At 40.7% G+C, this 26,660-nt stretch overlaps 2 protein-coding genes across 3 annotated transcripts in view; one reads left to right on the top strand and one right to left on the bottom strand.

The window, feature by feature from the left end:
* The window catches only part of BMPR1A (bone morphogenetic protein receptor type 1A), a 174,174-nt gene extending 167,735 nt beyond the window's left edge, over positions 1-6,439 (top strand). For both annotated transcript variants that reach the window (XM_075934831.2, XM_075934830.2), the window contains one exon: positions 323-6,439. In XM_075934831.2, coding sequence (XP_075790946.1) covers positions 323-448 — 126 coding nt within the window. In that variant the 3' untranslated portion in view covers positions 449-6,439. The remainder of the gene's footprint in view (positions 1-322) is intronic.
* An 830-nt stretch (positions 6,440-7,269) lies between these two features.
* The window catches only part of MMRN2 (multimerin 2), a 52,132-nt gene continuing 32,741 nt past the window's right edge, over positions 7,270-26,660 (bottom strand). Inside the window, exons 5-7 of the mRNA XM_014578735.3 lie at positions 25,182-25,346; positions 21,101-23,035; positions 7,270-14,892 (exon numbers count right to left, since the gene is read on the bottom strand). Of these exons, the coding sequence (XP_014434221.3) occupies positions 14,507-14,892; positions 21,101-23,035; positions 25,182-25,346 (2,486 nt within the window). The 3' untranslated portion in view covers positions 7,270-14,506. The remainder of the gene's footprint in view (positions 14,893-21,100; positions 23,036-25,181; positions 25,347-26,660) is intronic.

Below are 26,660 nucleotides of genomic sequence, written 5' to 3'. Positions count from 1 at the left end.
ACTTTAAAGTCCTCTTCCATTTTTGAATTCAGGCAGTAATTAAAAATTTAAAAGACTCCTGAACTCCTACAAAACAGAGGAAAAAGCACCAGTTTTTTCTTATGTAACTTAGACACATTTTCTAAATCAAATCCGTGTTGCAGATACTGCTGCTTTATGCAGGGGCAATAATTATCAAAGGACAATGTAAATAAATCAATAAAATATTTTAAACAGTTGAACTTATTTGACCTCTAATTTCCTTAAAATTTGTGTCATTTTAACTGTCTGTTGTCAGTCATTACTTATTTACAATAATATATTTTTGTGTTCTAATTTTCAGTGTTTAAGAGCAGTGTTGAAGTTAATGTCTGAATGCTGGGCCCACAATCCTGCCTCTAGACTTACAGCCCTGAGGATCAAGAAGACACTTGCCAAGATGGTGGAGTCACAAGATGTAAAGATTTGACAGAATAATATAGTACTGAGGAGCAGAGTAGAACTCATAGAACTTTTCACCCTGATAAGGGTGGGACCTAAGTGAGAAGAGGAAGCAACTGAGATTCAATCTATTTCCTCACCTCACTTTTACAGGCTGCTAATATTAATATCTTTCAGTACTTTGTAGAAAATAATGCTGAGAGTCTCTGTACACTACTTGCTACATATATGGACAGCCATGTTTTAAATATGCATATTGTTTTTATTTTAAGCTGCGTCGATACTTTTATTCACTTATTCTTCAGTAAAACTCTGGGTACTGAATTGCATGTTCAGAGTACAGTGCTTTCTGTGAAAGCCTTAAGCTAAATGGATTCAACAGAGATGGAGAAATATAAGCTTTTTGTCTTCTACCTGATGAAACCTAATTGATTCATACTAGGTCTTTCTGAAGCAGTCTGTAGGTTAGGAATCTGTTTGGAATACTATCAAGTTTAAGGGTTCCTATGCCTTATATGGATCTTTTATGTGTGTGCCAGGGTTTTTTGGCTGCCATTTAGGATAGATGATAACTTAAGTTCACAGAAGGATTTATGGTCATAGCCCCATGTATTTCATGATTTCACAGTTACAAGATTTTCCACAGAATTGATCTCTAGAACCTCAGTTTCATGTTGAAATAATTACAGTGCTGTGCTGTTTTGGTTGCAAAGGGAGCATCGGAAATGCGAACAGTGTAAACCAGTGTCCATCTGAAGGCTTGTCAACACGATGCAGCAGTGCACACACTAGAGGGGTGTGATTTCTAAAGTATACCAACTGCTGGCAACAATTATAAGTTCCCTAGAACGCTTAATGTAAATGCTGCTTGTTAATATGCACTAGGGATCGTTTTAGTGGATGCCAGCAGAGTGTTTGCCAGCCACTAAGTGTCAGCACACAAGTGCATTTTAGGAATCACACCCCTCTTAATATGCATTGCCATGCTGTGGAAACAAGCCAAGAGCCTGCAAAGAGCTTGAAACAGTGATTTTGAAAGATGTGATCATCTCACTTGGCGCTCATTGTACTCCATGATTATGTGCTTGTGAAAATTGGCTTTTTCATGGTACAAGGGAAGTCAGCATTTTTGCTGTAGAATTCACCATTTAGACCTTTTGCTTTCTGTTTTACCTCTCTGCCTTGCTGGTAGCTATCTGCTGTTGCCTGTTTGCATCTTTTCCCATGAGAGAGAATTAAATAGATTGCACTACATATTCCTTTAACTTTTCTATAGAGCCAGGCAGGAGTGGAGGAGGTTTGAGAGCCAGAGCTGGAGTCCAGTTTGCAGCTAAGGCCCACTCCCAGAAGTTCGGACTGGGCAGCTAGGAAATAGAGAATATAGTAGCATCCACAGACTAGGGAACTTAGATGAACAACTGAAGCTGACTTGCCTACATGAGGCAGGCAAAGGAGATTCTGATCTGGATCACGCTGACAGTGTCATTGCTGCTTGAAGACCATAGAGCTGGGCCATCTAGAGCAAGGGTCTTCAAACTCTGGGTTATGGCTTATAAGGGCAAGTTGCTAGCTGGCCGCAAGATGCTTTACCTACCCCTCTGTAGGTACGAGCAATTGTAGCTCCATTGTTTTGGCAGTGGATCATCGTTCCCAGCCAATGGGAGCTGTGTGAAATGGTGTCCTGGTCCGCATCACTTCCTACAGCTCCCATTGGTCCGCAGCCAAAGGGAGCTGTTATTGCCAGTACCTTCAGAGGCGTGGGTAAGCAAAGCATCTCATGGCCAGCTAACAGATTTCCATTACAAGCTACAACCCAGAGTTTGAAAATCCCTGATCCAAAGGACACATTGAAAAAACATAACCAAATACTATCATTGCTGAAAATGATCTACAAATCAGTGAGTATTTTCAGCTGAATTTAACATGTGACAGAAATGGGATTGAAAGGTGCTTTAGGGAGGTACAATAAATTAACATTGCTGCAGAATTTGGTTAAGAGTTGCCATTATAATACACAGTGCTGTGCTTATGATTCTGTGTTGAAAAAACTGGCTAGTTATGTGAAAACATTTGACTTGCCCAGGAAATCAAATTTTTCTTTCCTTTTCCTTTTCCTTTTCCTTTTCCTTTTCCTTTTCCTTTTCCTTTTCCTTGACCTAGACAAGTTGATATGAAAGGCCAAAAAAATACCCCAAATGTTTGAAGTTGGGTCATTAGTTATGTACCATTAATTGGTCATAGTTAGTTTGAAATCACAGAAAAAGCATAACTTAAGTTTAAACTCACAATGCTATGAATCTTCTGAACACTAAAAACAAACGTTCAGTTAAGCCTCATTTAAGTGCCTCTAACCTTGTACTGTAAACTTTATTCTGGATCATTTTACAAAGGGAAGCTATTTATATACCGGTAGTTGTAATGTGCTCTGTTTTAAAACACCTTGTTATGGGTGCATGTGTGCACACATGCCATAGTGCAGGTTTGGAGGAAAAAAATAATAGGAATAATGTTGAAATTTGTCAGATATGTAGTAATTTCATATTAAGGTTTTTGTTAAATTATCTGTCATCTTAAAATGTGTATATAGAAATTGCTTTGAAGTGCACATTTATGAACAACTGCAAATAACTATATAACATTGCGGGATTTTAAACTTCTATTCCATGGTTTGCAGAAAGTAAGTGGTCAGGCAAAAAATTGTAGGTTTTTTTTATTTTCTCTTGTGATGTACAGACTTTATTTAACAATACTACATATTTTATAGCAAATTAGTTATCTCAAGGGATTTTTCTTTTTTAAAATAAAGTCATTACTTATGTTCAGTAATGCCTTTAAGTATTAATATGTATTCTGGTTGAACAATTCATGGATGTGGCAAGTATAATTTTAACTTATTTGAAGACCGTGATAGACAAAAATGTGCCACAATCCCTATGAAAAAAGGGGCTATAAAAATGTCCGTCCATTGCCATGAAAGATATAAGATGAGGCTGAAGTTGCTAAGCATGTCTTTGTGCATTAGTTTGCACAATATTTTGAGGGGAATTCTGCGCCAAAATATTAAAATTTCTGCATGCAGTATTTTAAATTTTGTGTATTTTGTTAAAATAATCCAATATAATCATGCTGGTTTCAATTATTTTGGTAAATTTATTTAAACTACAGTACAATGAATGGAGAATGAGAGCGGGGAGCATTCTCGGAAATCCCCAGACACTCTCTGTCTAGCAATAATGTAATGAGTATTGACCTTTACTTCTAAGCAACAGATATATGCAGCTATATGCTTAGTATTATATCATAGGCAATTGAAAGCGAGGACTGGGGATTCGTACTCACAATTTATATTGGCTACTGACCATCTCCAGAAAGATAAATAACAAACAGTTCATGGAGCACATTTTGATACAAAAAAATTTCAGTCCAAAAATGTAGACCAGTTCTAATCACTAAAGCACCATACCCATTTATATAAGCCCGTACTGTCCTTTAAAATAAGGCTCTTTTACAGGACTCTAGCAATATAAAAGAGCTTTAAAATTTTGATACCTGTTTTTTGCTCCTGGGGGAGTTCACTAAGAAAATGGAAACAGTTCAATAAACAGGTGGACAGCAACATTCTGCTCTGCTTAAGCGGACAGATCCTGTCTCACACCTCTTCAGAAACACCCCATGCCTTACCTCACCATGTCAATCTGGCCACAATAGCTAACAGGAACAGTGCCTCTCCACCCTGATGGTGATTTACATCTCTATGCGCTGCTCTGGGCACCCAAACTGACCTGCTTGCAGAGATGGAGAAGGGCATGTGATCATTCTTGTGGCTCCACTTTGATTCCCTGTCAGTCATTTTTCTGCAGGGAAGCAAAGAAATTTGCAGGGGCCATGAATTCTGTTCATACCCAGTGATGCAGAATTCCCCCAAGAGTACTGCAGGTAATTCGAAAATATTTGACACAAGTCATAAAACTATTAGTTTTCTACAGGCAGTTTCCACCCCCCTGCTACCCTGGGTTTTTAACAATAAAAAGGAAAATGTTTATGCACATATCCAATAACTTGCTCTTTCAGAATGTGGAGTGTTTTGTTGATTGAATCCATTCCTATGTTGGAATATTTGTATTCATCTCATAAAGTGCCATTTGAATTGGACGTCTTCATTAGTAACGATTTATTTGCTGACATTTAATCTTGACTTTTTTTCTGAAGTCTTTAAGGAAAATGCTGGTAACCTAAACAAAACAACAGAGAAGTAAAAATGAAACAGCTTTTAAAAATTATTCACTGATTTCCTTTTCTTTCCCCTCTCCAAATAATTATTGCTTAGTTTTTTGTAAGGCAAAACGTCGGTGATGCTGAGGGTAACTGCAATTAAACACCTGTAGTTGACCCAGGACAAATGACTTAGGCTTGCAGGGCTCAGGCTAAGGGGATGTTTAATTACAGTGTAGATGTTTGTGCTTTGGCTGCAGCCTCAGCTCAGAGGGACTCTCAGTCCAGGTCTTCGCTCTGGGGAAGTTCAGTGGCTTCCGGATTGATCTTTCAGAGTTCGATTTAGCGGATCTAGCAAAGATCTGCTAAATTGAACTCAGAGGGTGCTTCCATTTGGCAGCTAGTACTCTTGCTCCTGTGAAGAGTAAGGGGAGCTGACAGGAGCATTTGCTCCCCATCGGCGTCCTGCTGTGGAGAAGGGGATTGAGGAACTCAAGGAACATCGACTCCAGATACATAATTAATGTAATTGGAATTGCATATCTTAATTTGACCTTCCTCTTTAGTGTAGACTTGGCTTCATCCTAAAGCCTAGGTGCCAGCCTGAGCCTGAAGGTAAATAGCTCCTTAGCCTGTGTCAGCTTTCATGGACCCTCCAGGAGTTTTTCATTGCAGTTTAGACATGTCCTGATTAAATACCTTAACCCTTTAAAAGGCTTTACAAAAAAGGGACTTTTAAATAAATTCACTGAGCTACGTTCAGTGATGAAAACCCAAATTAGATAAGTGATATTATTCAACTTCCATAGGCCTCTAACTAGTTTACAAGGTAGACATTACTGAAAGTACAAGGCTTTAAAATCTTGGAAAACTGGCTGTTTCATTTGTATGCACCATATTTTCCTTAATTATTTCATTTACATTTTAAAATTATCTTTAAATGTTGATATTTAAAAAGCAGAATTAATCTTCAACTGTTACCTCTGTAGTAAGCCTAGAATCAAATTTTAGAATGTCATCTAAATGACCATTGAATGTGCTATAAGGTTAATTCTTTGAATGCAAATCAGTTATGTTGTCTTCACGTACTATGTTTTAAAGTAAGATAACAGACTAAAGCTATTTGAAGAGTAAAAATGTCACTTGTGTTTAAAATTAAAAACTGTTTTTCATTACTGTAATGTTTAAAGGGAAGTAATATTTATCTTCTAGTTTTGTTAGGAAATGATTTTAGCAGTTCTCCATTGTTGTGACAGTGCTTCTGTAAGAAGTCAGAGGACCCAATTCTGCTTCCACTGGATGTACCCTATGTAGGGGTGACATAATGGTATGCGATACAGAGAGTTTCATGGAGTTCACAGCATAGTAGCCATGGTCTAATAGTTATAGCAAAGGTGGAGTGGACATTATTTTATGTAATTTGTTCAACAAATTTAATGTAATTGTTGCCTTGTTCTATATTATTCTTACATGCAATTAAGCCCCACATACTGTTGTGAAGTTTGTGCTCTGATCTACCCATACCCAATACGAAATGTATTATATTGTATACAAAAAATAGCATTGTAGTGTAGTTAGAGAAGATGTAAATAAAAAGAGAGAAGGGTAGATACAAGCAAAATGATTACACTATTGTGTTTGTTGTATGCCAAAAGTGTAGAATAATCTTTTAAAATGTAACACACTAATGTATTTTGTATAGCATCTGATTTAAAAGGTGCCTTATTAAGTTTACCATGAATTGCTTTTTTCTGTACACAGATTATGTCCACTGTATCATTTTTAAGTAAATAATCTTATTTTAGTATATATTAGTAATGTGTTTTGTATTACTCTAAGACTTCTTCAGAGTATATAATACTTTGGAAACCATTAATGCGCAACCAAGTACTTTTCTGCTTTTCAGTTCTCTCCTGACGGTCTCTCTCCCCTCCTCCTCTCTCTCTCTTTCTCTCTCCCCTCCTCTCTCTCTCTCAGCTTTCCTCTGTCTCCTGCCTCTCTCCATCTCTCTTCCTCTTCTCCCCCTCCTGCCTCTCACTCTTTTTCTCTTCTCCTCCCCCTCCTGACTCTCATTCTCTCTTTTCCTCCTCCTCCTGCATGGGGAGTGCAGAGCCCAAACAGCTGTTTGCGCTGCTTGCTCCCCCACAGCAGACCAGCTAAGCGGCTGCCTATGAGCTCCAGCTGCCCCCCTGCACTGTTTCCCTTCACCCCAGCACTGATCCTGCAGCCTCCCAGTTGTCCTCCACCTCCTTCATTCCCTCGCCCTCCCCCCGGCCACGGTCTGTTCACAGCCAGGGGGCAGGGCCTCGAGCCGCTGTCACGCTGCATGTCACTATCCCGCCCCCTTTGCCTCCTGCCATGGCACTCATCTGACTTCTGCGCCACTCAGCCGGGCCACCGTGGGGGAGCAAACGGCTGTTTGGGCCCTGCGGTCCCCGTGCGGCACCTCTGTGCTGCATGGGGAGCACAGGGCCCAAACGGCCGCTTGTGCTGCTTGCTCCCCCGCGGTGGCCCGGCAGAGTGGCGCAGAAACTAGCCGAGCGCCATGGCAGGAGGCGAAGGACGTTACAGAGGCAACAGTGCCACCCAGAGGCAACACACCAAGCATTACACCGTTAGAGTCACAGACAGTGGGCTCTATATATATAATTTTCTCTTAGTAAATTTTGGGAAAAAAATACAACTAGCTTTTAATAAATTGTTTTTCTTGATAATTTTATCTTCATTTGTGTTTGGAGATAGCTCTTTTATGCATATGTTGCCTATAAGGGTAAAAAACTATTTCACATTTGAATTCATACAAACTCGTATGGCCAGTACAAATAATATTAACTAGAAAGCCAATTATATATAGAGAGAGATAAAAAAGTTTTTCCTGCTGGATGACAGAATGTTCCTGCCAGGCGATAGAATGATGCCATCAGAATCAACAGGCTGTCTCAGTGAAGCGAAAGGGGCAAGTGGAAGGTGAGTGTAGTGAGCAGAGGACATAACCCCCTAGTAATTCTGTGTATTTACTCAGGTGAAGTTAATAGTAGTAACTATTGGGTTTCAAAAGTGGCCAGTAGGATACAATTATTAAAACTTCTGGAGATTTTCATCAGTCCAAGGAGCAACAGTGTTTATATCAAAGGGTGTGTCTAGACTAAAGGGTTTTGTCGACAAAAGTGGACTTTTGTCGACAAAACTATACCTGTGTCCACACTGCCTTTGGGTTATGTCGACATAACGTCGACAAAACTCAGCAGTTTTGTCGATGTATGTAAACCTCATTCTACGAGGAATAACGCCTTTTATCGACAGAAGGCATTATTGCATCTACACTGTCCTTTGCGTCCACACTGTTATGTCGACAAAGCGGCTTGCTTTGTCGACAGAACTGGATGTAGTCTAGACGCTCTTTGTCGACAGAAGCTTTGTCGATAGTATCTGTAGTCTACCCAAATAGAATTGTCTTTTTTAATAGCCAATATTTATAGTACCTTGAAATATTGAACCATAGAAATGTAGATCTGGAAAGGGACTAGATATGTTCCCAATAACTTTGATTTTTAATAAGTTGCAGCTACTGTTATGAGGTTGATACTTAAACTGGTCTGTTTTACCACATGGCAGTAATGTTGGCATGGGTAAGATTGTATTTTGTTTGTGAATAATATTACAGTAAACTCTGTCCCAGGTGTACCCAAGTCAGCTGTTGCTGAAACTGATCAGGGGCTGATTCCAGGAAGCCCGGGGCAGAGCAGCTCTCCCTTGGGCTTCCTGTAGTCAGCGCTGGTCAGTTTCAGCAGTGGCTGAATCGGGGACAGCTGGGGTGCTGCCGGGTTGGTTCCGCAGCCCTGAAGGGCAGCACTACGGGACCTACCCGTCAGCTGCTCTGCCCCCGGCTTCCTGGATTCAGCCGCTGGTCAGTTTTAGCACTTCCAGGTTCCTGATGGTGCCGGACCATCGGAGTTTTACTGTAGAAGGCTGATGAAACAGTTGTTTCATTGAAATTTTTTAATTATTTTAAATTTGTTTTAATTAATTGTCTTTTTTTTCTTCCCATAGGAATTGCCATTAGCCATACAGTGGTATTATATTTTAAAGTTTTGAGACCCCCCATTAATAAAATATTGGTTTTCTCCATACTGGATATAACCTAATAAATATTAATATTCCCCATATAATATTATACCTTGCCAATAAAAGTTACAGAACTCTTATATTTTGTGTAATTTTTTGTCCACCTTTAGAACTTTCATATAATTAAAATTTTCTTTAATACTTCAGAATTTTAAAAAGACTTTTGGGGCACTGTGAAGCTAGTTAACCATAGACAATAATGCCACTGAAAATTTTGTAAATGTGGAGAAATACACTTTGAATAATTCTTGTGTGAAATTGTGGCTCAGCTTGAAGTTATTGGAAAGCTTCTGTTGAAATCAGTAAAGCCAGGATTTTACCTGGTTTCACTACTAAAGCTGAGGAGTGGGATAGAAAGAGAACTTAAATCTACTCAATTGAAAGTGTCTGGGTGACCTGATTTTAATACCTAACTGAAAGATGCCAGCCATGTCATTGATGCTTTTGTCTATTTTTGCAGTTTCTCATCCCCTCTGTTTTCTTGCACTGCCCTCTCCCGCCTTAAAATATTCAAGCAGTATTGTGCACAAGAATGAAATTACTTTATTTATCAAAGGCTTAGAATAAATGGTACATTTTCAGTCTTGAAGACAGCAGTATAGAAATGCTTACAGTCCGACCAGTGAGTTAATTTGTAAACAGTTAAAACTGCTAATTTTCTAGCTTGCCTTATTTCAAGAGACATGGAGAGATTACAGTGCAAAGGAGTGTTTTCATGTGATTATTATGCACGTTGTGTACTGGGGCATCCAGTCTTCACAGAAAGGGCCACCGTCAGCTATAAAATTAAAATTTGTAAAGCAATACACTGGCCTGTTTTAAATAATTCTAGTAGAACAGTTTACCATCAGAAAATGCTGATTTGACTAAATCTGTGTTTTGACGGGATGTATCTATTTTGCCAGAATTTTCAACAGGAAATTATTGAAATGGTGCACTTTGACTTCATCATTTTAACATTTATATTATATTTAAAATATAAAAGCCAAAACATTTTGAGCTTATTATATCAAATGACTTATTATAATTCATGTAAAATTCAGAGATTTTTACTTTTCATCCCATTTCAAGATGAAACTAAATTTTGAAAACTTGAAATTTCCTTTGATTCTAACTTACCGTTTGTATTCCATTTAACTTGGCTAATAACAGTAGACAAGTTAGTTCAGCTTTTTGTTGCGTACCTTTAACAGAGTGCTGGAACGTTTGAGTTGCAAACACTGCAGAAGCATGCTGTTAAATTTAAATTAAAAACAGTCTAGAGAGAGCAGGCAAGCTATAGAATCGTAGAATACTAGAACTCAAAGGGACCTCAAAAGGTCATCAAGTCCAATCCTCTGCCCTCACAACAGGACCAAGCACCATCTAGATCATCCTTGATGGATTTTTATCTAACCTGCTCTTAAATATTTCCAATGATGGAGATTCCACAACCTCCCCAGGTAATTTATTCTGATGTTTAACCACCCTGCTAAGAATTTTTTCCTAATGTCCAGCCTAAACTTCCCTTGCTTCAATTTAAGTCCTTTGCTTTTTGTCCAATCATCAGAGGCCAAGGAGAACAATTTTTCTCCCTCCTCTTTGTTGTAACACTGTTTTAGGTGCTTTGAAAGCTGATAGCATGTCCCCTCTCAGTCTTTTCCAAACTAAACAAATCCAATTCTTTCCGTCTTCCCTCATAGGCCATGTTTTCTAGACCTTTAACCCTTTCTGTTGCTTCTCTCCAAATTTTCCACATCTTTCTTGAAATGTGATGCCCAGAACTGGACACAATACTCCAGCTGGGGCCTAATTAGAGCAGAATAGAGAAGAATTACTTTTCATGTTTTGCTCAGAGCACTCCAATTAAAGCATCCCAGAATCATGTTTCCTTTTTTTTTTCCAACAGTGTCACAGTGTTGACTCATATTTATCTTGTGGTCCACTATAATCCCTAGATCCCTTTCTGCAATAATAAAGGGAAATCCTGTCTTACTAATCTATTAGAGTTCTTTGAAGGGGTTAACAAACATGCGGACAAGGGGGATCCAGTAGATATAGTATACTTGGATTTTCAGAAAGCCTTTGACAAGGTCCCTCACCAAAGGCTCTTGTGTAAATTACATGGCCATGGGATAAGAGGGAAGGTCCTTTCTTGGATTGAGAACTGGCTAAAAGACAGGGAACAAAGGGTAGGAATAAATGGTAAATGTTCAGATTGGAGAGGGGTAACTAGTGGTGTACCCCAAGGGTCAGTCCTGGGACCAATCCTTTTCAACTTATTCATAAATGATCTGGAGAAAGGGGTAAGCAGTGACGTAGTAAAGTTTGCAGATGATACCAAACTGTTTAGGATAGTCAAGACAGAAGCAGACTGTGAGGGACTCCAAGAAGATCTCACCAAACTGAGTGATTGGGCAACAAAATGGCAAATGAAATTTAATGTGGATAAGTGTAAAGTAATGCACATCGGGAAAAATAACCCCAACTATACGTACAGTATGATGGGGGCTAATTTGGCTACGACAAATCAGGAAAGAGATCTTGGAGTTATCGTGGACAGTTCTCTGAAAACTTCCACACAGTGTGCAGCAGCAATCAAAAAGGCAAATAGGATGCTAGGAATTATTAGGAAAGGGATAGAAAATAAGACCCAGAACATCTTACTGCCCCTGTATAAAACTATGGTACGCCCACATCTTGAATACTGTGTACAGATGTGGTCTCCTCACCTCAAAAAAGATATTTTGGCCTTGGAAAGGGTTCAGAAAAGGTCAACTAAAATAATTAGGGGTTTGGAATGAGTCCCATATGAGGAGAGGCTAAAGAGACTGGGACTTTTCAGTTTAGAAAAGAGGAGACTGAGGGGGGATATGATAGAGGTCTATACAATCATGAGTGGTGTGGAGAGGGCTGATAAAGAAAAGTTATTTATTAGTTCCCATAATAGAAGAACTAGAGGACACCAAATGAAATTAATGGGTTGCAGGTTTAAAACTAATAAAAGGAAGTTCTTCTTCACACAGCGTGTAGTCAACCTGTGGAACTCCTTGCCTGAGGAGGCTGTGAAGGCTAGGACTATAATAGCGTTTAAAGAGAAGCTGGATAAATTCATGGAGGTTAGGTCCATAAAAGGCTATTAGCCAGGGGATAAAATGGTGTCCTTGGCCTCTGTTTGTCAGAGGCTGGAGAGGGATGGCAGGAGATAAATCGCTTGATCATTGTCTTCGGTCAACCCTCTCTGGGGTACCTGGTGCTGGCCACTGTCGGTAGACAGGATACTGGGCTAGATGGACCTTTGGTCTGACCCAGTACGGCCGTTCTTATGTTCTCATGTAATATTTCTCCCTAGAAGACCTTTCCCTGGATGTGTCTAGATTATCAGGTTTTTCCCCAAAAAAGTGGCCTTTTTTCGAAAAAACATCACCTGCGTCTAGACTGCTGCCGTGTTCTTTTAAAATGAAATCAAAAGAACGTAGCAGGTTTTTTGACCACGGAAAACCTCATTTTACTAGGAATAATGCCTTTTTTTGAAACTGCTCTTTCAAAAAAAGGCGTTATTAAACTCAAACAGTGCTTTTTTAAAAGAGAGCATCCAGACTGCCTGGGTGCTCTCTTTCAAAAAAGTGTGTGTGTCTCGAAAAAAGAGGCTGCTGTCTAGACGCTCTCTTTTGAAAGAGGCTTTTTCGAAAGATTCTTTCGAAAAAGCCTCTTTCAAAAGAGTCTTGTAGTCTAGACATACCCCCATTCTGTATGTGTGAAACTGATTGTTCCTTCCTAAGTGGAGTACTTTGCATTTGTCCTTATTAAACTTCATCCTGTTTACTTCAAAGCATTTCTCTAATTTGTCCAGATCATTTTTTAATTATGACCCTATCCTCTAAAGTATTTGCAACCCCTCCCAGCTTGGTATTGTCTGCAAACTTTATCAACATTCTCTGTCATCTAAATTATTGATGAAGATATTGGACAGAACTCATCCCAAAACTGACCCCTGCGGGACTCCACTTGTTATGCCCTTCCAGCATGACTGTGAACTGTTAATAACTACTCTCTCAGAGTGGTTATTCAGCCAGTTATGCACCCACTTTATAGTAGCCACATCTAAAATGTGTTTCCCTAGTTTGATAAGGTCCTATGAGACTGTTTCAAATGCTTTACTTAAGTCTAGGTGTACCGCATCTACCACTTCTATCTTATCCACAAGACTTGTTATCAGAGAAAGCTTGGTTTGATATGATTTGTTCTTTACAAATCCATGCTGGCTTTAATTACCATCTTCTTATCTTACAGATATTTGCAAATGGTTTCTTAATTATTTGCTCTCTTATCTTCCCTGGCACAGAAGTTAAACTGACTGGTCTGTAGTTTCCTGGGTTGTTCTCATTTCTCTTTTTATAGATAGGCACTTCTTTGCTCTTTTCCAGTCTTCGGTAATGTCTCCCGACCTCCATGACTTTTCAAAGATGATAGCTAATGGCTCAGATACCTCCTTGAGTATTCTAGGATGCATTTCATCAGGCCCTGGTGACTTGAAGACATCTAACTTTTCTTATTTTAAACTTGTTCTTTTCCTTTTTTAACTTCTAACCTTACCACACTTCCACTAGCATTCACTATGTTAGGCATCCCTTCATCATCAAACTTCTTGGTGAAAATCAAAACATAAGTCATTAAGCACTTCTGCCATTTCCACATTTTGTTACTGTTTCTCCCTCTTGAATGAGAAATGGGTCTACCCTGTCCTTGGTCTTCCTCTTCTAATATATCTGTAGAATGTTTTCTTATTACCCTTTTTGTCTCTAGCTAGATTGAGTTGCTTTTTGCCTTTGCCTTTCTAATTTCCCTCAACATACTACTTGTTGTTTGCTTATATTCATCCTTTGTACTTTGACTTACTTTCCATTTAAAATCTTCTGGTTAAGCCTAAGTGGTCTCTTGCAATACTTCCAATCTTTCCTACGCAGTATAATGGTTTGTTCTTGGGCCCTTAATAATGTCCCTTTGAAAAAACTACTGTCTTCAGTTGTTTTTCCTCTTAGTCTTACTTCCCATGGGAACTTACCAGTCAGCTCTCTGAGTTTAGCAAAGTCTGCCTAAAATCCATGGTCTTTATTTTGCTCTTCTTCCTTCCACTATCCCTTAGAATCATGAACTCTGTGATTTTTGTGATCACTTTCACCTAAGCTGCCTTCTTTCAAATTCTCAACCAGTTCCCTACCAATTTGTTATAATCAAATCTAGGATAGCTTTTCCCTCCAGTAGCTTTAAAATAAAAAAAAGTCTCCAAAGCATTCTAAGACTGTGTTGGATGATCTAGCTATGGACTTGTCCTCTCCAGTTGTTAGAATGCATCAAGAGTAATTAAAACTATATTCATTACTAACAGCTTTTCGGCGTAATTAATTGCTAGAGCTGCCACAGGGAAGTTATTCTGTGACAGGGAGGAGGTGGGCCTGCTAGTATACTTAAGATATTATTAAGATCTAATCCACACAATGAAAATGTTTGGAAATGTTGGGTTAAAATACTGCATTTAAAGCATTAATCTGTGTCACAGAAGAACTTTAATAAAATCCCATTTTTGTAAATTCTATACGATGCTTTGTAATCAAAGCCCAAATGTGTCTAGAAAGAAACCTGAAAGTAAATATAAGGCTGTGCTATGCTAGAGCTGCACAAAATGTACATACAAATAAATCTCAGATCAGGCAGTAATGGATGGTCCACTGTATCTGAAAAAATGCTGTCTAATGAACAGTGGTACACTTCAAGTTTTAAATATTAGAAATCCACCCATTGTTGTTCCAGGGTAGCTCTGTTTCACTATAGAGCCCTGAAGCAGTTCAAACCACACTTTTTCCCCCTTCTTCATCTCTGCTAAAGCGAAAGTGGTCACAGAACTTCCAGTCGATTCTTTCTGGCTACTTGAAAGAGTCATTCTGTTCCCGTGGCTAAAAACCAGCTGCCCTAGTGCATATCCTGGGCTAAACTTCATGTTGATGACAAACATGTAGACACCATTATGAGGAGCTTTGAAATAGCCCTGTTCAGGGAAATAGCTTTTTCCATAATTAAGGTACGTTTCATTAAATTTCAGTGCTTTTACTTCATCCCATTCTTCGGATAATCCAACGTAGAATGCCACTGAAGAATCTAGAACAATAGAAACACTGTTTTAATAATACAGGAACTTGCGTGCTTGCTCCTCACAGGTAGGTAAGGAAGTTAGTCTTATAATTATGATTGCTACATATATATATTTGCATTAACTTATCTAATTGTAAACATTTAAAATAAGATTGTTCTCACAGTGCAAATCAAAATGGCTCAATATAAATCTATCCATATCTGCTTCCTTTGGGTCTTACTAATCGCCTCTTGGATTTGATGAGGTAGCATGCTCTAGTGGATGGGGTAGTGGACTTGTGGGTCAGAAGACCTAGGTTCTATTCCTGGCTCTACATTGTAACTTTTGGCAAGTCACTTGACCTCTCTGTGCACCTCCGCTTCCCCTCCTAATCTTGTCTCTTTCAACTGCGTGCTCACTGTGTCCCTAGCATAGTGGGGCCCCAATTTTGGTAAGGATTCTAGATAGTACAAATAAGGAGTTTTTTGCCACTCTCAGCATTGCTGAGCTGACCATAGGAAAGCAATCTGCAGTCCATTTTGTCTCATAATCAACAAAACTGCCAGCAAAATTCTCGTTCCATAATCTTTATTTATCTATAAAAGAAACAGAAAACGGGCTTGTTTAATCTTCTTTGTGGAATGCAAGTTGTTGAGGAAAAAAAATGATTTGTAAAGCAATCAGTTTAGATTTGAAAGTAATTGACAGAGAATACATAGGAACAACATGATCTCTGGAGTAGACCATATCATATACATTTTTTAAAAATGCAGATGTATATAGGTTGTTTGACCAAATAGCTGGTAGGATATTTGCATTGACTGCTTGGGCTATTTTTTGGCCTTTTCTATATGTAAAGTTACTAAACTGCTCAAATTTTCATTCTGTATTGTAAAGAAAAATCAGATGTTACATTAAAAACACTGATTTATAAAACCTGTTTGTGAAGCCAGTTTCTCCCATCTTCAACATCAGCATTTCCATATCTAAAGCTATGTATGGGACACTTCCAACCCACTTAATTAGTCTTAGTAACACAGTTCCTACAGTTGACAGGTACTTTTTCTACTTTTATCTATATCCCTTTTGTTTCTGTTATTTCCACTCCAATTCATCTGATGAAGTGGGTTTTACCCACAAAGCTCATTATTAGGGCTGTCAATTCACATGCGTTAACGCTTGCAATTAACGGAGGGCAGAATTAACATGTTAATTGCAAGCATTAATGCTGCACTGCCCCTTTGAAGTGCTGCTCCAGTGCTTCAAAGGGGCAGCACAATGTGGAGCCCTGGGATCAGCTGGGGAATCCCCAGCTGACCCCTGGCTTCACTGCCTCTTTGAAACACGCGCAGGCAGTGTTTTAAAGGAGTAGCTGCCTCACAGCTGAGCGGAGACTCCCCAGCTGATCCTGGGCTCCATGCGGTATTTCCCCAGAACTTGGGATCAGCTGGAAAGTCCGCAGCTTACCCCAGGTTCCAGGGAAGTGCCGCACAGAACCGGGGTCAGCTGGGGATTCCCAGCTGATCCTGGGTTCTGGGGAAATGCCACGGGGAGCCTGGGATCAGCTGGGTAGTCTCCGCCTGACCCTGGGCTCCACTGCCCCCTATGAAATGTGTGGAGACGGCATTTTAAAGGGGCAGCTTCTGCGGAGCCCAGGGGACTGTCCAGATGATCCCGGGCACCCTGCTGAATTTCCCCAGAACCTGGGTTCAGCTGGGGAGTCCCCAGCTGACCCCAGGTTCCGCTGAAATGTTGTGTGGAATGCCTTGCACTGCCCCTTGGAAACGCCACGCTGGTGCTTCAAAGGAGCAGCGCTGCATGGAGCCCAAGGTGATCCTGGGCTCCATGCAGTGCTGCCCCGCCGTGGCATTTCAAAGGGGAGGTGCACACTTCTAATCGCTTGACAGCTCTACTCATTATTTATATTTTGGTTAGTCTCTGAAGTGCCACAGTCCTGCTTGTTGTTTTTAAAGTTACAGACTAACACTCTGAGATGTTTGTAAAGGATTCATTATAGATGTAACCCTACAAAATTCATGGTCTATTTTGGTCAATTCACAGTCATAGGATTTTAAAAACAATAAATTACATGATTTCAGATATTTAAATCTGAAATTTTACAGGATTGTAACTGCAGTGGTTCTGACCCAGAAGGAAGTAACGGGTCCTTCTGTGAGGGGGTGGGTCACAGGGTTATTGTAGGAAGGTTGTGATATTGCCACCCTTATTTTTGTTTTATTGCCAGCATCAAAGCTGGTCTCTGAACTGGGCAGCCAAAGAGCAGCAGGCTGTTAGCCAGGAGTTCAGCTTTGAAACTAGCACCAGTAGTATGGCATAAGTAAGGATGGCATAATATGGTATTTCTACTCTTATTTCTGCCTGCAGAACCGGGCTCTGTCAGCAGCTGTCACTTTCAACCACTCAGCTCTGAAGGTCGCAATGTAGAAGTAACAATGACATATGCCACCCTTACTTCTCAACTGCTGCTGGCAATGCTGCCTTCAGAGCTGGGTCTATTCAGCAGTCATAGCTCTCCAGCCACCAGCTCTGAAAGCAGCACAGACATGAGGATTGCAGAACCATGACAACCTGACAACCCCATGCCCTCCATTTGAGTTGAATTTGGCTTCAATTTGAGAAATGCTTGTCTCATCTGCAGGCCTGCCAATGGGAGCAGAGAGGGAGAGCAAAGAAGGAGGTTGCCCCAGGACCCGCCGATTCAAAAAGTCTTTGGGCTTCCAGCTGCCGCCTCTACCGCAAGTGCGGTGGTAGATGAGCCCCAGACACTTTAAATTGCCGCTGAGGTGAGCAGCCCAGCCCTTTCCAGGAGCACAGAGCTGGACATACTCACCTTGCCCAGGGGCTCAGCAAATCTGTTGGAGCGCCTGCTCCCCCATGAAATCTGTATGGTATGTAAATATACAATTCCAGATTTCATGCTCCATGACGCATCTTTCACAGATGTGTATTTGGTAGGGCCCTAATTAGCAGTATATAGAAATCAAATGACTGGTTTCCACCCTATGTTAAAGGATTTATTAGTTGCTGTTAATTAGTATAACTATTGTTGCCTAGGAGTCCCTCATGGACCAGGACTCTGTTGTGTTAGGCATTGTACAAACGAAGTGAACGTGCAATAGGTGTTTCCATAATTCTAGTAAAAATAATCTCTTTTGGGAAACATGTATTTGAAAGCAGTGCCGTATTTTAAATCTTTCATTGTAAAAGATGAGCTGAGAGTTTGTATTACCTTTCTATATAGCAGTGGTAAGACCATTTCTGGAATACTGTTTCCAGTTCCGGTGTCCACTCTTTAAAAAGGATGTGTTTAAAAAAACCCATAAACATTCAGAAAATACACAATAATCTGAGGTCTGGAAAACGTGCTTTACAGTAAAAGACTTCAGAAGCTCAATATGTGTAGTTTATCGAAAAGGTTAAAAATGACTTAATCAGGGAAAAGATTTCTGATAGTGATCTTTATTTTAGTAGATAGAGGAATAAAAAGATTAACTGGATGGAAGCTGAAGTCAGACTGGAAATAAGGTACACATTTTTAAGGAGAGTAATTAATCATCAGAATAATTTACCTACAGATGTAGTAGACTCTTCATCAAGATTAAAGGATATTCTCTAGCTCAGTCCAGAGTTACTGGACTTGATGTATGTAACTTCTATAGTCTATGCTATGCAAAACATCACAGTAAATTATCAGAAATCTGTGACTCTGTAGGGAAATTCTTTTACCAGCAGAGGGCAGTGCAGTGAAGCGCTATAGAAAGGAATCTACAGAATCAGTGCCAAAAGTAGTTAATAAACAACACATTTTAAGTGATGAGAATTTTAGGTTCCATTCAGAGCTTGTTTACATGGGAGGAAACAGGAATAAAAAAGAGGTATGAAATTAATACACATAAAGTACATCATGCCTTGTACAGATGATCTCACTTAAGAGTAAAGTGGCTTTAATTCACTGTAAATTAATTTTTGATGGACTAAGTTATAGCAAACTAAAGCCATTTCATGTTAGTTGATTTCCCTAAGTTTTCCTGAGTGTCCAGTGTACACAAGTCTGAAGTCTTTATTCAGAAAAGCAAGGGATTTTTCAGTGAAATGACATTATAGAGCAGGCTTTTAACTTCTGAGTTGCTCCCATTCTTGACATTGAAAAAGCTGTAGTAAAAACATGTACTTGATTAGTCCATTGAGGTTCTCATAGGAAAAAATAAACAGGCTGCTATTAAACTGGTTTTTTCCAGCTGCACATGAAAACCTGTTCTCGGTTACATATTATCTTATTCTGAGGAACACACTGCAAGAGTTTGAGTAAGGTAGACAATACAGCTAAAATGTAAGAACAGAAGTGTAAATGGGGTCAAAAATGGAAAAGTGCAGGTAAAAGGCAGATATCCTTTGTTGTATGCAGTATAGTTGTAGCCATATCGCTCTGAGGATAGTAGACACACAAGACAGGCAAGGTATAGTACCTTTTATTTTCTCTCATCTATCATTTTAATGACTGTTTAATTTAGATCTTAATAGCAATTTGCATTTGAAAAAATTCATTTAAGTACATGCACAGATAGCTGTATGTATTTATTTAAAATAGTATAATAATATAATGATCAGCATCACCTACTTTTGCTGTCACTGAGAAATGATTCAATCAATCACCTTGGAAAGCTTTGAAACAGCACTAAGGTACAGCATCAGAGTTATTCTACAGATTGGGTATGTCTAGACCAGTGGTCCCCAACCTTTAGAGGCTCCCGGGCGCCCGGGGGCGGGGCCACTCACGTGCTGGGCACCCGGGGGTGGGGCCACTCATGCGCCGGGGGCGGGGCCGCGCGTCCTGAGGCATGCCAGGGGCGGGGATGCCCTTGCACCCGGTTCCGGCATGTTCCCCGGGGCTGGGGCCGCCCGAGCACCTTGTGCTGTGGACCCGGGGCCGGCGCCGCCGCCCGAGCCGCGCGCCTGGGGCCGGCACCGGCGCTGCACGCCCGCATGTGCCCCGGGGCTGGGGCCGCCTGAGGGCCGCGCACCAGGCGCCGGTGCGTGTCATGCGCCTGGGGCTGGTGCCGCCAGTGCGCCACGTGCCGGGGGCGGGGCCGGCCCAGGTTATTGGCAGGCGCACACAAATGCCCCAGCGGGCGCCATGGTGCCGGCGGGCACTGCGTTGGGGACCACTGGTCTAGACTACATGCCTCTGCCAACAGAGGCATGTAAATTAGACTACCTGACATAGTCAGTGAAGCAGGGATTTAAATATCCCCGGCTTCATTAAAATAAAAATGTCCGCCGCGTTGTGCCAGCTCAGCTGATCATCGGCTCAGCGGCAGTCAAGACACTGATGGGTCGACAGGGAACTCCTTTGTTGACCGCTCCCTTATGCCTCATGAGCATTGAGCTGGTGAACATTAAGTTCATGTGACCGATTATCGAACTATATAACCTCTCCGCTTATTTATTCTAACTGTGTATTTACAACATTAAGTGGGCTGGCCTGAAAGTGTGGTTGATGCTGTGACCAGGGCAATTTAATATCTTGGGCAGGGATCATTACGCAAGCAACACTCTGCGGTTCTGGCATGTAGGATTAGTAGTGGCCCAGATGAGCATGTTGTGGGGATATGTGGTTAACAGTCACAAGGAACGTTTGTAGGAAAGAGGGATTGGTAACCCATGATGAAGCGTACTGATGAAGTAGAAACTTGTGTATGAATCTCTCACAGGGAGAAGGAATATGCTTCCATTAGACCCAAGCTTTCTCACCTTGCTCACTCAAGTCACACAATTAAGTTAACACATCTGGTCCTGTTAGCAAGATGAACAGAATTGGACCATTTCTGTTCCTCCCAGACTCAAATAATGGTGGAGACTGAGCCAGTTCTTAGAGACTCAGAAGCCTCATTCTGACTCAGAACACAAAAGCATTTAGTCATCACCAGCAACTGCAAGCAAAACATGGAGCTTTGAATGTTAAGGGCCAGTAATACTCCCAGCTGTTGCAAATCTTTATCTTCACTGACTACAATAGAGTTGCGCCACTCTAAAACACCAAAGGAGCTGACTTGAGCGCAGAAGTTCAGACTGAAGCCTTGTCCAAATTGCAATGTCAAATAATTGATTCCATTGATGCCCACCAGTTCTCATACTATATATACCATTTACCTGAAGCTTGCTGTGAGTCCCAGACACTGGCTACAGTCTGGGGAGGGGAGGGAGAAGACCTACCTTTTCCCAAAAGCTCAGCCTCTGTTTTATTTCTTCCATTTATAGTTTGCATGTGTTCTCTGCTCTCCTCTTTCTGTTTCTTGTCTCTCCTTTTTTGCTTCTCGTGACCTTTTTGCTGCCTCCTCATCTTTTTAGTCATCAGTGAATGAATCTTTGCAATATCCAGAGTTATGTTTGAGGCAGCTAATTCTTCATTACTTCCAAACAGTTTCTGAAAAATCTGTAGATGATCTTCAAAACTCTGCTTGGTGTTCGCTAAGTCTTCCCTTAGAATCTGCACTGAAATGCTGAGTGGTTCCACTAGATTTACCATGGTATGATTGCAGCAGTGCTTGCTATCATCCCTCCATGACTGATGTCTGCTGATCTCCATACTTAACCATTTAATCTCTTTTTTTAGTGTCATGATATCATTATATGCTGGATTATCTACAGAGTCATCCCTGGAAGCCTCATGGTTAGGCTCCATGTGTTCTACATTGCTGTGTGGGCGCCTGACTTCCTCCAGCGTGTGTGTTTGCTTTTTATGTTCAGGGTATTTGGGAACATTCTGAGCATCATGGTGACTCTCACGACCCATCTCCAGGAAACTGAATCTCTTTTTAAGGGATTCTAAAGTCACATTTTGCTCTCTGACTTTATCTGAGGTGTGTCTGAGAATGTCTTGCAGTTGAGCTACTGATGATATTAGGATACTAGGGTTTTCTTCAGACAAGACCTCCATAATCTCTGCTCCCAACAAAGCCTCTAATGCTGTTTCATGCCGCATTGCATCTTCCAAAAGAGAATTGAAAGAGCTATTGAGATACTTGATGTGACCATTAATTTCCTCATATTTCTTCTTCAGGAACCCAGTATCTTCTGACAAAATCATAATCTGGGATTTAAGAAGAGACAAGTTGTCCATCAATTCTCTGCTTTGTTCTTGTTGGTAACCAAGAGACTGGTGGGTAGAATGAAAAGCCCTGGACAGCTCTTCAATTTCACTCCTCAAGAGATCCTTGAAAGCCATCTGTAGGTGTTGCACTTCCTTTGAGATTAGCTGGATGTCCTCTGGAGAACGGGTGATATTCTTTTTATCTTCTTCTGGTATGTCCATGTCAGAAGATACTTTATGACAATTGCAGTCTCTCATGTACTTAACGAGATCCCAGTGGCTTTCTTGAAGATTTGAGAGGGTATAGTTGAGCTCCAATATCTGCCTTTCCAGAGCTGCTTTGTTCTCTTCTATAATAAGTGATTTCTCCATTAAAGACACTCTGAACTCCTCTGCTTCATGCTTTGACTTGGCTTTTAAGTCCTTAACCCATTTTTCTAAATTAGTAATATCCTCAAAGGCCTCATCTGATTCCTTGTATAATTCTTCAAGCTGCTTTGCATGCCCTATCAGAGTCTCATTGAGTTGCCTTATGGATAGCCAGGTAGCTTCATCTTTGTTGTCATAGTATAAAGAGAGTTCTGTTAAGTTTCTATTCAAAGTCTCAAGTTCATCTTCAAGGTTTTCTTGCTCTTGTTTCATGTCTGCCATGCTATTGTTCAAAGCTAACAAATGGGACTGCTGTATCTTATGATACCTCTTGAGTTTCATATCAGTGTCAGCCTTGTTCATGGTGAGATTGTAGTGAATGGTAGCCTGTTGTAGGTGTAGATGATTGCCTATTTCTCTCTTCAGCTGGTCCAATCTCACTACATTTTCTTGAACTTTTGATTCAAACTTAGTTCCTAGCTCCTGGAATTCCTTCTTGGGCACAGTGCTTTCTTGGAATTTTTCTATGCTTTTTTTATTGGATTCCACATCCTTGGACAAGTTCCTTATCATGCTGGAAAGGTTATGTAAGCTTTTATTGAAGCTTGCCCACATTGGGTTAAAATGATCTCTTAGAAAACTCTCCATATGGGGAAACAGCATTTGCTGAAGGAGCCTTTCAGGCAGTTCTGTAATATAAAATTAAAGTGTATAACACAAAATTTAAGCAAAACATTCCTATAAAACTAACAGAAAAAAATTAAATGACATTCTGGGAAAATAAACTTTCAGGATAGGACCAGATATAGACAAATCCACACACGTCTCTGGCTAAGTATTTTTCTGTGATAACTGCCACAATATTCCCCAAAAATAAGTTTCCTTCTAAAAGAGAATGAAGTTTGATGCTTATATTAATACTTACGGTTGCAAAAATAACTTCCAATTTAAAGTGAGCATACCCATGGTTCACTAATAAGTCATGGTCAGCAGGAAAAGATATGAATGGAGCATGGGCTGGTTTGAAGAAGAATGACCGTGTCTGTCTGAATTGCGTGACTTGCACCAAATTGGAATTCAGAATAATGTGTATGCAATGACTGTGAAAAAACATGCACAGTAAAGGGAGGAAGGTGAAGGGTTCAGTAGGAAAAGAAGGTGCCGGCTTTCTCTTAGGTAGTCAATCACTTTTCCTGATTCCCATTATTCAGCCACTGTGGCATGTAAATTGCCCTAAGCTGTGCACTAGCTGAATGCCAAATTCAAATTAAACTTTGCTGTGGTTTATAACTACCTTATACCCCAATTTGTCATGATTTAATTGAGTTCAGTGAGGGTACGTCTACACTGTGGCGCTATGTTGGGATACTTCCAACATCCTGAAGTAGCCAGGGCTCGACAATTAAGGCAATCTACTCGCCCATGGCGAGTAGATTTTAGCCCGGCGCGGCCGCGGAGCGCAGTCAGCTTGGCGAACCCTGGAAATAGCTATTCTGCATCTTTTAAACAAGCCCATTATTTTGAAATAGTTTTCACAATAATGGGTATGCTAGTCCAACATCTCTGTAAACCTCATTCCACAAGGATTAAGGGACATTTTAGAAGAGCGCTCTATTTTGTAATACATGCAAAATAAGCTATGCAATTTGTGTAGCTCAAATTGCCTAGCTTATTTCGGGTTACAGGTGCAGTGTAGATGCACCCTGACTTCCATTAGAGTTGCACTCATTTAACCCATGTCTGGGTTTTGCTCATTCTAATCGTGTTTGTTTTAATCAGAAGTGTGATTGCAGCATATTTAAATACACCTTAGTTAACTTTGAACTAGCTAACACAAGTACTAGTAGCAATGAAACTGCAGCCCTGACAAACTTGCCCTTGGCCTTGGGTCTAATTATATCTAGCCTGTGCTGCCAAAGCTTCATTGCTAGAGTTTGAGAGTTTAATCAACACTAATACAATTATGTGTCTGCATGCTGCGATCATACCTCTGCAGTGTAGATATATCTGACAATTGAAGTAAAGCCCTACAGAATGCCAGGTTTTAGTCTCTAGGGGTACGTCTAGACTACATGCTACTGCCAACAGAGGCATGTAGATTAGGCTACCCGGCATAGGAAAATGAAGCGGCGATTTAAATAATCTCATCCCAGGAGGCATACCTGGGAGGTCGACAAATGCCTTTGATGTTGACCGCGGAGCATCCAGACTACCGCGCTGAGCCGACAAACAGCTGATCGGCTCAGCGTGGCAGCCATTTAAATTTAAATGAAGCGTCGATTATTTAAACCGTTGCTTCATTTTCCTATGCCGGGTAGTCTAATCTACATGCCTCTGTCGCCCGAGGCATGTAGTCTAGACGTACCCTAGATGTTCTTTCTAGTATATATGACTCAACAGCGGTGGTGGGCATCCTGCAGCCTGTGGGCCACATGCGGCCCATGTGTGGCCCACAAGGCATTTTGTTTATGGTTGCCCACATGCAGGGTTTCCAGATTTCGCTGGTGTCTGTCTGCAAAGGTTTTTTTCCCCTACCAGTATTACTAACGTGACACACAAAGCAAGGGCACATGAAGTGAGGGGTGTGTTCTGATTACACACAACATTGGCTAAGAGAGCGCGTGCTCCTTCTGCATCTAATCAAAGTGCCACTATGGTTCAATGAGCGCACGCTGAAAATTCTCGGTACACAAGCAGTTAGCAAAACGACCCTAGCCCAGCAGACTGTATTGGTTATGACATTCTTGGGGCCCATTGCTATGAAGGACGGCCACTCATGCGGTCCACTCACTAGCCTAGGTTGCCCATCCCAACTCTTTCTCTGCCAGTTCTCACCAGATTTATTTTGGCTCATTTTTGATGTCACAGTGGTAAGGTTGTTTTCAAATAGTTTCTTCAAATCTCCGGCTGCTTGGTGGATATCATTCTGAAGATCTTCCAGAAGTGCCTCATGATTCTGAATGGTTTTCATAATTTCTTCGCCCTGCAGTGATTGCACCACTTGTTGCAAAATGGAAGAAATTGATCAGACAAAATAGCCAGCAATCAACACTGTGAAAGGTATGCCCTAACCTGAAATGAATGGAGATGCCTATCTCCTAGAACTGGAAGGGACCTTGAAAAGTCATGAAGTCCAGTCCCCTGCCTTCACAGCAGGACCAAATATCATCCCTGACAGATTTTATCCCTAAATGGCCTCCTCAAGGATTGAACTCACAACCCTGGATTTAGTAGGCCAATGCTCAAACCACTGAGCTATCCCTCCCCCAACCTGTCTAGCCTTAACCTGGTGTAGGCTTTGTACCAAATCTTGTATTCCTTACAGAACTGAGTAAATATTTAATTCATTCTTGAATCTTCCAGTGAGTTGGTGAACAATATTTTATTTGCGGGGACATACCATATGCTCTCGTAAACATGTAATCACCGCTATTTCAGTGGGAGTATTTTGGTGATAGCTCTCCTCCATGCCATAAGGATCTCTTGCAGAATGACAGCATTCAAGCCAATTTGGCTAAGGTTACGGCTACACAGCAACTAGAAAGTGAGATTCCAAGCTCAGGCAGATGTACCTGGTCAAGCTAGCAAACTAAAATAACATATGGCCACAGCTTCACAGGCTGCAGCTCAAACTAGTTGTCTCTGCTGTCACAGCCATACTGCTATTTTAACATGCTAATTCATGCAGGACTTGTGAATGTATAACTATTGAAGCGGAAAATCCACCTACTAGCTGCAGTGCCAGGTGGGCGCTAAAAGGATAGCAAAATTGATCTACCTATAATCATGAGTCATTGGCTTGTAGAGCTGATTGGGAATTTTTTTTAGCAAAACAAGTTTTTCATTGGGAATGTTTTTCAAGTCCAGGATAGAATTTCTGGTCAAAATTGGAAGGTGCTGGGTAAGAGAACAGAAGAGCTGCTAGGCTAATGATTGGAACCCAGATCTTCTAGCAGAGATGTTCAATTTAGTTAATCAGATAATTGAATAGTCAATGCAATTTGCATCGACTATTCGATTAGTCGATAAGGCTGTCTCTGCAACTTCTGGCGGTAGCTACACTTCAAAGGGGAAAGCATGGTGGGGAGTCCCTAGCTGGCCCCAGGCTGCATGCAGTGTTTCAAAGCAGCGCTACCTGAAACCCAGGGTTAATGGGACTAGTTGTTCACATCCCTATCTCCTATATGTGAGCTAAACACCTAAACTACAGGCTATTGAGGGGGTCTTTTTTCCCAAATATATCAAAAGGTGTGTTTCTTTCATCTCAATGCAAAACAAATTTTTTTTAAAAATCTTGACAATTATCATGTGATG

This window comes from Pelodiscus sinensis, chromosome 8 (genome assembly GCF_052426305.1).
Source record: "Pelodiscus sinensis isolate ZL-2025 chromosome 8, ASM5242630v1, whole genome shotgun sequence".
NCBI classification, from domain to species: Eukaryota; Metazoa; Chordata; order Testudines; family Trionychidae; genus Pelodiscus; species Pelodiscus sinensis.
Note: the sequence above shows the minus strand (reverse complement) of the source record. Positions and strands in the feature narration are given on the sequence as shown.